Source organism: Myxine glutinosa, chromosome 8, assembly GCF_964187855.1.
Source record: "Myxine glutinosa chromosome 8, kmMyxGlut1.1, whole genome shotgun sequence".
Taxonomy (NCBI): domain Eukaryota; kingdom Metazoa; phylum Chordata; class Myxini; order Myxiniformes; family Myxinidae; genus Myxine; species Myxine glutinosa.
The window spans coordinates 111051002-111064744 of NC_136268.1; the positions used below are offsets into that span (position 1 = coordinate 111051002).

At 52.8% G+C, this 13743-nt stretch overlaps 1 protein-coding gene across 1 annotated transcript in view; it reads left to right on the forward strand.

Annotated features, from left to right (window-relative positions):
* The first annotated feature begins 8564 nt into the window (after positions 1–8564).
* The window catches only part of LOC137432114 (dorsal root ganglia homeobox protein-like), a 91018-nt gene continuing 85839 nt past the window's right edge, over positions 8565–13743 (forward strand). The window contains exons 1-2 of the mRNA XM_078783680.1: positions 8565–8629; positions 10728–10805. Coding sequence (XP_078639806.1) covers positions 10748–10805 — 58 coding nt within the window. The 5' untranslated portion in view covers positions 8565–8629; positions 10728–10747. The remainder of the gene's footprint in view (positions 8630–10727; positions 10806–13743) is intronic.

Below are 13743 nucleotides of genomic sequence, written 5' to 3' on the forward strand. Positions count from 1 at the left end.
TTGGGGCGTACCAATATAAGCGGTTGCGCAAAGCCCCCAGGAGGACTGACGAGAAGGACTCACGAGCAGCTGGATTGAAGAGAGCAGTAAGAGGACTGAGTTGGCATTAAGTGGAGAAAGACGCGCATGAACCGGGATACGCGCTCATATGAAAGTAACGCTCGGTTGAGCTTGGAGCCGAGCCGCATACAGTGCATTGAGCTGCGCGAGTGATAGCGTGCTATGTAACCACCAGCCGCGCTGAGAGACACGTATTTTCCTTCCTAACTCATCGGCTGCCTTTTGTTCGGGAGACGCGCTACGAGGATCCTTCCACCACCTGCTTGCCTTCCTCCCGGGACGTGCGGGGACCGTGGAGAGCCAGACGGGGCCGTTCCTGGACAACCACGTCGACGCGGTTGGCCTGAACATCAACCTGCCTGCAATCCCCTGTGTGAGTGTGACGGGCCCGAGTCTGGGGGTTAAGAATAAGACTGTTTAAGTGCTGCTCTGTGTCTCTGCGTCTACCGATCATTGTACATACGTGTGGGAATAATAATTATACCTGTGTTCTTCCTTTCCATTCAATCATTCTTGCGATTTCTTCATTGGCTAAGCGTGGTACGAGTAGAACCGCTCGAATCGGGTTCCACTACTAAAAACTGCACGGACCACGTGGTACTCAATCCGCTCGGTGTACCCCAAATTACACGTGGCTCGTGCGAGGCTTGCTTCCCCGCTTCCGTGGCGGCGCAGGGATTTAGGTACGAGCGAGGATTGTCCCGAAACCCTACCTTGCGTTTGCCCGGAAGAGGCGTTTCAAGTCTCTCTGTCCCGCCAAGCCCAGAAAGGACAAGGGGATTAATCCCCCCTTGGTAAGGGTAAGAAGGGCGGCGGAGAACCATAACATTTGGTGTCCGGGAGTGGGATTTGGAACCCTGACAAAAAATTTTTTTGGACGAATTGGCCCCAAAATTGCGAGCGACCGAAATTTAGTTTTTAAAATCCAAAATTGTATATTCGTACCATGGCTAGTCAAGGTGGTCGAATGCCGGTGGGGGTAGATGATGAGGAGGAATTAATGACCCAGGACCCACAGGAAGGGTTGGTAGAAGAGGAGGAAATTGATGAGGGGGCGGTACCTGGCGAAGAAAATGGCGGCACTTCGCACGTGGCGACGAGAGCCGAGGCCACGTTGCCAGCGGTTTCGGACCTGTACTCACTCATGACGCAATTCATGAAAGAAATGAAGGGTGAATTGAAGGAAGCATTGGATACCCAAGGGGACAAATCAAGAGCAGAAATGAAAGAAATGCGGGACGAAGCAAGGCGTAATGGGGACAAATCCACCAAAGAAATAAAAGAAATGGGGGACAAAACAAGAAGGGAAATGAAGGACGAAATTCGGGGACTAAATGATAACATGAATAAAATAAATGGGAAAATGGACATCCAGGAGAATAAATTGAAAGAAATAGGAGACGAAGCAAGATGTAACATGGGAAAATTGGAAAGTAAAATGGGTGGCCAATTGAAAGAAATGGGGGACAAATCCACCCGGGAATTGGAAAAAATGAGGGTGGCGTCGAAGAAAGAAATAAAAGAAATGGGGGGAGGACATAAGGCGCGGGCTGAGTGAGGAGGTCGCATTGGTACGCGATGAGGTGAAGCAGTGCGAGGAGCGCGTGGAGAAGGAGTTGAGGAAGAGTACGGCCAGATTACATGGGGGTATGGAGGAATTGACTTGGGAGGTAGAGAAGCTGACAGTGGGACAGCAGGAATTAAGGGAGCAAGTGGGGAAGAATATGGACGTGATAGGGGGGCTGAAGGCAGCACAATGGGAAATAAAGAAGGAACTTATAGCGACAAAGAAGGAATGTCAAATGGTACACGAGGGGCTGACAAAGAGGATAGATGACGTGGTAGAAACGTTGGGGATGAGGGAACGAGAGGTTAGGACACATATAGAGACGACCAGGGTGGTCTTAGAAGGAGAAATTGCGGGGGCGCACCGGGAAATAGAAGGGGTGAAACAAAAGTTAGAGGAAGTAGAAGAAGGGATGAGTGAAATTAAGAAGAGACGGAGGGAGACTAAAAAAGAAATAAAGGAGGAGGTGATGGAATATGTGCAAGGTCTGTGTTCACATCGTGATGACGTGCTTGCTAACCAAATAAAGAGTTTGCAGGTGGCGGAGGAGAAGCGAGGAGGAAGAAACTTTGAGGTGAGTGGCGAAAATGGCGGAAATGTGTTTTGTGTGAGGGGAGGTTCGACGAGCTTGGGAGTTGGAATAGACCCGGGCGTTCGTGAAAGGCCGATGGTAAGGGGTGCGACCGTTACAGAGTGCGTGGAGAAAGAGTGTGCGCATGAGTGTCCGACGATGGGGAGTGCGAAAGGTGTTTGTGAGCCGGGGTGTGCGAGTATGGAATGGGTAGCGGGTTGCGATGAGGCGGCCCAAGCATCGACACCGATCTCGGTCCCGCCAAGCCCAGAAAGGACAAGGGGCTTAATCCCCCCCTGGTAAGGGTAAGAAGGGCGGCGGAGAACCGTAACATTTTATATGGAATGTATTTATTTATGGATCATTTTTGGGTGGATTTAACAGTACGCAACATGAAGTCCTCCAGGCAGGAGACTGGAGAATTTGGGAAAACACTTTAATTGAAACGATGGTAATTTTAACAATGTTTTGTTCGTTTCACATCATCATACTGTTCACATCATTATACCGTTCGCATTGCTTTTCGGGATTTATGGAGTTTTCTCACCCCTATACCGGCCCTAATAGGTGTACCACATCCTGCGGTCCCAAATGCCGAAAGACTAAAGTCGCGTGAAGATTAAAAGAAAATGTTCCCTCGTGTATTCTTTCCCACAGACGTTGCGATGGACGATCCGAAAGTTTTCAATGACCACGGTGGGTGCCGGGGTCATTATGGGTTCGGGACTAATGTCGGACCCGGGATGTCCCAGGGCCGCACCAGGCAGCAGGCGAGACATTGGGATTTAATTAGAAAGGCGAGTAATCAGCAGCTCGGACCGGGTTTGTTGGAGGCGCGGGACAACCCACCCACCCCACAGATCTGCAACTACAAACGGGCTGCGCGTTTCATTTGCTGCAGACGCGGCTCATGAATTAATTAGAGTCATTTAATAACGAAGACGCGCCTCCACCGGCGCTCGGAATCGCTAATTGTTCGAGGTCCGGGGGGGAGAGCGGGAGAGGAAGGGAAAACCCACATAGGAGTCGGGATCCCCAACCCAATGTGGACCTGAAGTCAGAAATGAATTTTGGTTTCGCCAAGACCTTGGTTTGACCCCATCACAAACCTCAGACGGGTGCAACAATGTCGGATATAGTGACGTCATACAGATGGATTCGTGTTCTCATGTTTCGTGCGCTGTTTACATGTTTTGGGATCGGCCCGACCTTTACACCATCAACCCCTTTCCTATTGCGAGATGGAACCTTTTTAACCCTTCTCTGTCATGTTTGACCCACACCATCATGTACTCACAACCCCAAACATTCACTGCCGCATCTGCCCTGGGATCAGAATTATCGAAGCGATGCGACCCCTTACTCCTCCTCCTCCCACCACACGCACACCTCCCCACGATCACAAACCATGTTCCTCCTTCCATACAACACCTTCCTATATTTCCCACACCCTCCCAAAACTCCACCTTCACCACCTCCTCCCGCCATCCTTACACATCCCCCCCCCCCCTCCCCATCCGAAAACTCCACCTACCTCCGCTGGCTAAACAGAATACCTTTTATCTCAGCGGCCACCCCCCCCCCCCCCACCCACATACCTTCCCCGCAGAAACACCCCACTTTCTTCCTTTCCCCACCCCGCTGCCACCAGCACACCACTTTCCTTTTTCACACCCCCTCCCCCCCCCCAAAAAAAAACACCCTCCTCACATTCCCCGAACACACCACCTTCCGCCTGCCCCGCTCCCCCCACCTTCCTCCTACCCCAACACATCACCTTCCTCTCCCCCATCACATCACCCTCCCCATCACATCACCTTCCTCCCCCCAACACATCACCTCCAAACCCCCAACACATCACCTCCCTCGCCCCCCCTCAACACATCACCTCCCTCCCCCCTCCAACACATCACCTTCTTCCCCCCAACACATCACCTCCCTTTCCCAGTCACATCACCTTCTTCCCCCAACACATCACGTCCCTCCCCCCAACACATCACCTCCATTTCCCCGTCACATCACCTTCTTCCCCCCAACACATCACGTCCCCCGCCCCCCCCCCCAACACATCACCTCCCTTTCCCTGTCACATCACCTTCTGCCCCCCAACACATCACCTCCCTCTCCCCAACACATCACATCCCTCCCGGAAACTCATCACCTTCTTCCCCCCCAACACATCACCTCCCTTTCCCCGTCACATCACCTTCTTCCCCCCAACACATCACGTCCCTCCCCCCAACACATCGCCTCCCTTTCCCCGTCACATCACCTTCTTCCCCCCAACACATCACCTCCCTCTCCCCAACACATCACATCCCTCCCGCAAACACAGCACCTTCTTCCCCCCAACACATCACCTCCCTTTCCCCGTCACATCACCTTCTTCCCCCCAACACATCACCTCCCTTTCCCCCGTCACATCACCTTCTTCCCCCCAACACATCACCTTCTTCCCCCCAACACATCACCTCCCTTTCCCCGTCACAACACTGTCTTCCCCCCCAACACATCACGTCCTTCCCCCCAACAAATCACCGCCCTTTCCCCGTCACATCAAATTCTTCCCCCCAACACATCACCTCCCTCTCCCCAACACATCACATCCCTCCCGCAAACACATCACTTTCTTCCCCCCAACACATCACCTCCCTCTCCCCAACACATCACCTCCCTCCCCCTAACACAACACCTCCCTCCCCCCAACACATCACCTCCCTCCCCCCAACAAATCACTTCCCTCCCCCCATTACATCACCTCCCTCCCCCCAACACATCACCTCCCTCCACCCAACAAATCACCTCCCTCTCCCCAACACATCACCTTCTTCCCCCCAACACATCACCTCCCTCTCCCTAACACATCACCTCCCTCCCCCCAACACATCACCTCCCTCCCCCCAACAAATCACTTCCCTCCCCCCATCACATCACCTCCCTCCCCCCAACACATCACCTCCCTCCCCCCAACAAATCACCTCCCTCTCCCCAACACATCACCAGCCTCTCCCCAACACATCACCAGCCTCTCCCCAACACATCACCTCCCTCTCCCCAACACATCACCATCTTCCCCACAGCATATAACCTCCCTCTCCCCAACACATCACCTTCTTACCCCCCAACACATCACCATCCTCTCCCCAACACATCACCTATCTCTCCCCAACACATCACCTATCTCTCCCCAACACATCACCGCCCTCTCCCCAACACATCACCTATCTCTCCCCAACACATCACCTCCCTCTCCCCACCACATTACATATCTCTCCCCAACACATCACCTCCCTCTCCCCAACACATCACCTTCCTCCCCCCGTCACATTACATTCTTCCCCCCAACACATCACCTCCCTCTCCCCAACACATCACATCCCTCCTGCAAACACATCACTTTCTTCCCCCCAACACATCACCTCCCTCTCCCCAACACTTCACCTCCCTCCCCCTAACACAACACCTCCCTCCCCCCAACACATCACCTCCCTCCCCCCAACAAATCACTTCCCTCCCCCCATTACATCACCTCCCTCCCCCCAACACATCACCTCCCTCCACCCAACAAATCACCTCCCTCTCCCCAACACATCACCTTCTTCCCCCCAACACATCACCTCCCTCTCCCTAACACATCACCTCCCTCCCCCCAACACATCACCTCCCTCCCCCCAACAAATCACTTCCCTCCCCCCATCACATCACCTCCCTCCCCCCAACACATCACCTCCCTCCCCCCAACAAATCACCTCCCTCTCCCCAACACATCACCAGCCTCTCCCCAACACATCACCAGCCTCTCCCCAACACATCACCTCCCTCTCCCCAACACATCACCTTCTTCCCCACAGCATATAACCTCCCTCTCCCCAACACATCACCTTCTTACCCCCCAACACATCACCATCCTCTCCCCAACACATCACCTATCTCTCCCCAACACATCACCTATCTCTCCCCAATACATCACCGCCCTCTCCCCAACACATCACCTATCTCTCCCCAACACATCACCTCCCTCTCCCCAACACATTACATATCTCTCCCCAACACATCACCTCCCTCTCCCCAACACATCACCTTCCTCCCCCCGTCACATTACATTCTTCCCCCCAACACATCACCTCCCTCTCCCCAACACATCACATCCCTCCCGCAAACACATCACTTTCTTCCCCCCAACACATCACCTCCCTCTCCCCAACACATCACCTCCCTCCCCCTAACACAACACCTCCCTCCCCCCAACACATCACCTCCCTCCCCCCAACAAATCACTTCCCTCCCCCCATTACATCACCTCCCTCCCCCCAACACATCACCTCCCTCCACCCAACAAATCACCTCCCTCTCCCCAACACATCACCTTCTTCCCCCCAACACATCACCTCCCTCTCCCTAACACATCACCTCCCTCCCCCCAACACATCACCTCCCTCCCCCCAACAAATCACTTCCCTCCCCCCATCACATCACCTCCCTCCCCCCAACACATCACCTCCCTCCCCCCAACAAATCACCTCCCTCTCCCCAACACATCACCAGCCTCTCCCCAACACATCACCAGCCTCTCCCCAACACATCACCTCCCTCTCCCCAACACATCACCTTCTTCCCCACAGCATATAACCTCCCTCTCCCCAACACATCACCTTCTTACCCCCCAACACATCACCATCCTCTCCCCAACACATCACCTATCTCTCCCCAACACATCACCTATCTCTCCCCAACACATCACCGCCCTCTCCCCAACACATCACCTATCTCTCCCCAACACATCACCTCCCTCTCCCCAACACATTACATATCTCTCCCCAACACATCACCTCCCTCTCCCCAACACATCACCTTCCTCCCCCCGTCACATTACATTCTTCCCCCCAACACATCACCACCCTCTCCCCAACACATCACCTACCTCTCCCCAACACATCACCTATCTCTCCCCCAACACATCGCCTGCCTCCCCCCAATACATCACCTCCCTCTCTCCAACACATCACCTTCTTCCCCCCCAACACATCACCATCCTCTCCCCAACACTTCACCTATCTCTCCCCAACACATCGCCTCCCTCTCCGCAACACATCACCTTCCTCCCCCCGTTACATCACATTCTTCCCCCCAACATATCACCTCCCTCCCCCCAACACATCGCCTCCCTCTCCGCAACACATCACCTTCCTCCCCACGTCACATCACATTCTTCCCCCCAACACATCACCACCCTCTCCCCCAACACATCACCTATCTCTCCCCAACACATCGCCTGCCTCCCCCCAATACATCACCTCCCTCTCCCTAACACATCACCTTCTTCCCCCCTTCACATCACCACCCTCTCCCCAACACATCACCCAACTCTCCCCAACACATCGCCTGCCTCCCCCCAATACATCACCTCCCTCTCTCCAACACATCACCTTCTTCTCCCCGACACATCACCTCCCTCTCCCCAACACATCACCTTCCTCCCCCCGTCACATCACATTCTTCCCCCCAACACATCATCTGCCTCTCCCAAACACATCACCTCCCTCCCCCCCCCCCCCCCAACACACCACCTGCCTCCCCCCGTCATATCACCTTCTTCCCCCCAACACATCACCTCCCTCCCCCCAATACATCACTTTCCTCCCCACAACACATCACCCCCCTCCCCCCAACACACCACCTGCCTCCCCCCGTCATATCACCTTCTTCCCCCCAACACATCACCTCCCTCCCCCCAATATATCACTTTCCTCCCCACAACACATCACCTCCCTCCCCCCAACACATCACGGCCATCTACCCATCACATCACCTATCTCTCCCCAACACATCACCTATCTCTCCCCAACACATCACCTTCCTCCCGAAATCCCTATTCCATATCACGTGGGGATAATTACATCAGGTTAAATTACCGTTAACGTGGTTACAGGTACACGGTAATGAGAGTGAGTGCGTCTTGGATCGAGTTTGTTTTCACCTTTGCAGCCCCGTATTGGGGCACAACCCCTCCCCCAACCCTCCCTCCCAAACTCCTTATTAAATTGTAAAACCGTATGTAATGGTAATGATAATGGTTTTGCCAAATGACCCGAGGGGCGATCAGGACCTCCGGGGTTTCAAACGGTCTTTAGGTGATGGTGTCGTGACGTCGTGTATATTTATCCCACGGTATCGAGGGGAGGGGAGTAAAGTGGGGTGGAGGTGGTAAAGCAGTGGGGGTTTGTGGGGGATGTTGAGTGGGAGGAACGGGCCAGGAAAAGTCAAGGAGGGATGGGAATAATATGATTATTATTGGTTTAAAAGTCCATTAACGCGCGGGGGTGGAACCCCGGGACTTGAGCGCCGGGCTTTATAAGGGCGGACGGGGAAACTGGAAGCTTTTTGCAGCAGCTGCTGTGTGTGTGTCTGCAATCGGTGCGCAGGGCTTGGTGGTGAGTAAGGAGATCTCGGTGAGCAGTGAGTGCGGCGATCTGCGCGTTTGTCTCTTGCCGTGTATTATTCCAAACCACGTGCTCTCGCAAGCCGCGTCGTGCGCTCACGCATCGGATTCGGAGGGCGGTTGAGCGTGCCGAGAGTGGGGCCGAGAGGCGGGCCGAGAGCGGGGCCGAAATGAGCCGCCACGGGGCAGCGTGCTCACGATAAGGCCAGGGTCACGGCACGACTTGTAAGTGGAAGCGCATCTCGTGGGAAAGCATTGCACCTGCCAGGTTATGTTCCCGTACTTTGTCTAGTCACCTCGGCCGGTGCACCTGTGATACGGCGATTCCGGTCGTCTTTGAACTTTGGTCCTGGCACATCCCGGATCCGGCCGATTGCGCCACGTGTTTCGCTCGGTCCACATTTCGAGCACACTCGGGGTCCGTTTGAGAATAACAGAGAAAACGCGCCCAGCCGGGTTGGCTGGCCGAGCCAGAGGGGGGCGAAATCGCGAATCGTAAATCAAGCGCTTGAGCTTCATTTCGAACACATCGTGGTTTCCTCGGGACGATCTTGCGGAGTGAATTGGACACGTGTTCGTCCACCCATGGACATCCTGACCAAAGAGACCTCCCGTCCGTCAATGCGCCCGGACTTGGATCAGCTGGGACGTTTTGTCAAGTCGGATCTGGATCTGATTTTAACGCAGCGGGCGGATACCATCGATCATTGCCCCCACCCCCACCTTTGCATCACGAACCCCTTCCCCTGAATATATGTGTACCTCCCCCCCCCCACCCCCCGACATACATCACGGACAATAGAGCTTCGATCATCGATCTTGACCCCCCCCCCCCCTTCATTGATCATGAACTCCCCTTCTGCCCTCCACATAGATTATGACCCCCCCCCTCCACATTGATCATGCACCTCCTCTCCCCTATCGATCATAAACCCCCCCCCCCCCCTCAATGATTCATGAACCCTCCGCCTCCCACATCGGTCCTGAACCCCCCCCCCCTCTTCAATCTTGGCTCCCTCCTCCAGTAATCTTGAACCCACCCTCCCACATAGATTAATGAACCTTCCCACCCCACATCAATCACATTTCCCCCACATTGGTCATGAACCCCCAACCCACACTGATCATGAACCCCCACCCCACATCGGTCATGAACCCCCACCCCACATCGGTCATGAACCCCCAACCCACACTGATGACGAACCCCCACCCCACATCGATCATGAACCCCCACCCCACATCGATCATGAACCCTCACCCCACATCCATCATGAACCCCCGCCCCACACTGATCAGGAACCCCCACCCCATATCGATCACGAACCCCCACCCCACATCGATCACGAACCCCCACCCCACACTGATCAGGATCCCCCACCCCACATCGATCACGAACCCCCACCCCACACTGATCAGGATCCCCCACCCCACATCGATCACGAACCCCCACCCCACATCGATCACGAACCCCCCACCCCACATCGATCACGAACCCCCACCCCACATCGATCACGAACCCCCACCCCACATCGATCACGAACCCCCACCCCACACTGATCAGGAACACCCACCCCACATCGATCACAAACCCCCACCCCACATCGATCACGAACCCCCACCCCACACTGATAGGATCCCCCACCCCACATCGATCATGAACCCCTACCCCACATCGATCAGGATCCCCCACCCCACATCGATCATGAACCCCCACCCCACATCGATCACGAACCCCCACCCCACATCGATCACGAACCCCCACCCCACATTGATCACGAACCCCCACCCCGCACTGATCACGACCACTCACCCTCCGTATCGATCACTAGTCCTCCAGCCCCCACCTGGGATGATCGTGACTTCACCTCCCCCCCCCCCCCTTCTCATCTGTGTGATCAATCCCAAACCCTTCATCCCCCCGAACCCCCAATCGCTCCTAGCAATAAAGCGGCTTTTCTACTGTAGTTTTTTTTATTTGTTTGTTTTTCATCCGATTGAACCCCACGATCCCACCCTGTCCCATCCGTTCCCCTCTCGGATTCTGAATTGAGAACTTTATCTGGAGACGGAATCCCTGCATTTCCCCGCAGGCACCGCACAACCTCCAGACATGTTCTACTACCCGTGTACGACCCCACTGGAAAACGAGTGTCAGTGTCCAAGTTCGAGTGAGTACCTCCGCTCGGGTCTTTAAAAACCTACAGCATGTCCACAAATTACCGTTCCAAATCTAAACCCCAATTACTAAGGTAACAAGCGTTACGCCTGGGTCCCCCGTCGTTGAAGTGATGTGAGTTGACAAAGTGGCAGACGCAGGAAACATGGAAGAGTCGATAATATTTGCGAGTGGGTTGGAAACACACCCACACACCAGATTCGAAGTTAGTAGTTCGTTTATTTTTCAAGATATTCCGCTCACAAGGTTCAGATATATATGGTGGCGGCCATCTTGGATTTTGACGTGGCGACTCAATTTTCAAGAGCGTTCTTCCTTATGCCTAGATACACATTCATACCAGATTAAAAGTTGGTACCTCGCTTATTGTTCAAGGTATTCCGCTCACAATGTTCAGCCATACATAGCGGCGGCCATCTTGGATTTTGACGTGGCGACCCAATTTTCAATAGCGTTCTTCCTTATGCGTAGATACACCCACACACCAGATTCGAAGTTAGTAGGCTACTTCGCTTATTTTTCAAGATATTCCGCTCACAAGTTTCAGACATACATGGTGTCAGACATACATGGCGGCGGCCATCTTGGATTTTGACGTGGGTTGCACCCGCACACCAAATTAGAATTCGTTCCTTCGCGCACGCACGCACGGACGCACGCACGCACGGACGGAGGGGAAAACCATAGTCCCCCTTTCGCTCCGCGGTGCGACGGGGGACAATAAAACGGCTACGACCAGGTGGTTTGCTGCACCTGAAAGAACATTGCTCAAAATTTTATTATAAACATTTGTGACAGGAAACACACTGTGCTCTTTCTTGCGGTGACGCCATTTGCAGTAAACATGACGTCACTTGTCACAGGATACACGTGGAAAGGGAAAAAAAGAGTCCAATAAAACTGTGAGAAATGTTCTTTCAGGTGCAGCAAACCACACCTGTGTATTCCATTTTATTTATTTATTTATTACTGTTAGAATTTGGAACGGTAATTTGTGTCTCCCTGTATGATCTGACGCTGTGTTATGATGAATAATAATGATTACAGTACATGTAAATAATACTTTACTATCATGACGTACTGCGGAAAATTATTATGACTATTACGTCACAACACTGATTCGAGCTCATGTATTCCAACCTTGTTTCCCAACTTGGCGCCAAATTTGGTAGCACGTGTGTGATTCTCCGGTTTCACATTCTAAACTTGCTGATGGGATATATTCTCAGAAGCTGTTCAAATAGTCCGTTAGGTTTACGTGTCCTAGAGGTGTGATCGCCCTACGTTTAGATGATGCACGCACCTCGATTATCGGTTTTTGATGACGTAATCGATCGTTAACTGCCCATTCCTACATGCAAACAATCTTAGGAAGAGCATTTCTCATTAAGCGCTTTCAGATGACGTAATGACGTGTCGAGGTATACAGTACTACAGGTGTGCAAGTTGTAAAGGTCCAAACGCGTACGGTTCGTCTATCTCTTGGGAGAAATGGGCGGTTCTTCTACTGTGACGTCATATATGATGACCGCTCGCGCCGCCGACGCTCGGCCATCGATCTGTATTGTTCGGGGACTTGGAGCGACACGCCGCGACTTGTCAAAATATTTGGGGCTTTTGATTTCGACTTGCGGTGACCACGGGTAGCCCCTCCGGCCCCCCACCACCCCCTCATTGCCTCGCCAACCCCTCCGCCGTGCATTATTGATGCGCTAATGCCGTATCTGTCGATCGGCATCGATTTTCCATTTGCTTTTGCGCCATTATTGGCGCTGAACTTTGCACTCGGCAGCACAAGCTGTGTTTACGGGAGGAAGAGCTCTCAATGTGCAGTTTGGTGTCTCATATGGATGTCTTTCCGAAACAAACGTATGTGCACATATATGTAGCTCCCCCGCTAACACAACACCGTTGGGCCACCGTTGGCCCAACGGTGTTGTGTTAGCTGGGTCCAACGTCATGATAACATAGTTGTGAGCGGACAGGGGAGCAAGCACCATTTTCTGGTCCTGGGTGCAATCGCTTTGAATAAACCACGTGACTGGGCTTTTTGTTGTTGAAGAAGGTCTTCCTGCAGGTGTTCCACCTCGTATCACTTTTTACTCTGGGATTGAGAGACTCGAGCAGATGGGATGAAGCACGACGTCTGTCAGAAAACGTCACCTGAAAGTTCAGATTGAGGTTGAATTGTAACCGTCATGGAAGCTTCACGTTGTGGTGTTACCATCAAGGTTGATTGGCAAGGCTTTTGTGACCTTTTAAGGTAGAGACCATGGGGCTATTGGTCGAGACTTTAATGAAAGACAATAACGGCTGGAATTGCTTTGCATTACTTGTCCCCTACCGACGTGGTATTTTGTAAAGTCCAAAAATGGCAAAACACTAAAAAAATTGATGAAACACCCTGAAACTTGAACTTGTTCTGTAACATATTGTAACGATTTTGAGAAGTGTAACGGGTTTTGAGAAGTGTAACGGGTTTTGAGGAGTGTAACAATTTTGGAGGAAGGGTAACGGATGTGAAGAGTATGGTTTTGGTATGGTAACATCCTGGTAATGTAAATAATGGTCGCAGCCGTCCTCCTAATTAATTTCATAGAACATACACGCAGGTCACGATATATCTTTTAAATAGTGTATTTCCTTATTCCATGTAGGCTAAGTATGTGTTTTCCACTAGATTGACTTTGCATTGTATCAAACAAAATAAGCGTAGGCCCTATCCAATTTCCCCAAAACCTCCCTTCCATTTGCCTTCCGCATTTTGGTCGGTTTTTCTCTTCAACCACCATTGGCCACGAGGTAAGGTTGGAGAAGAAAGGCGTGTCTCCACCTCGTCAGAAGAGGGCAGGAGTGAACCGGCCCTAACAGCCAATCAACACCGCGGTGAGTGACCCGGTAGGCGTGCCCTCGGAGCCGGCGGCTTAATT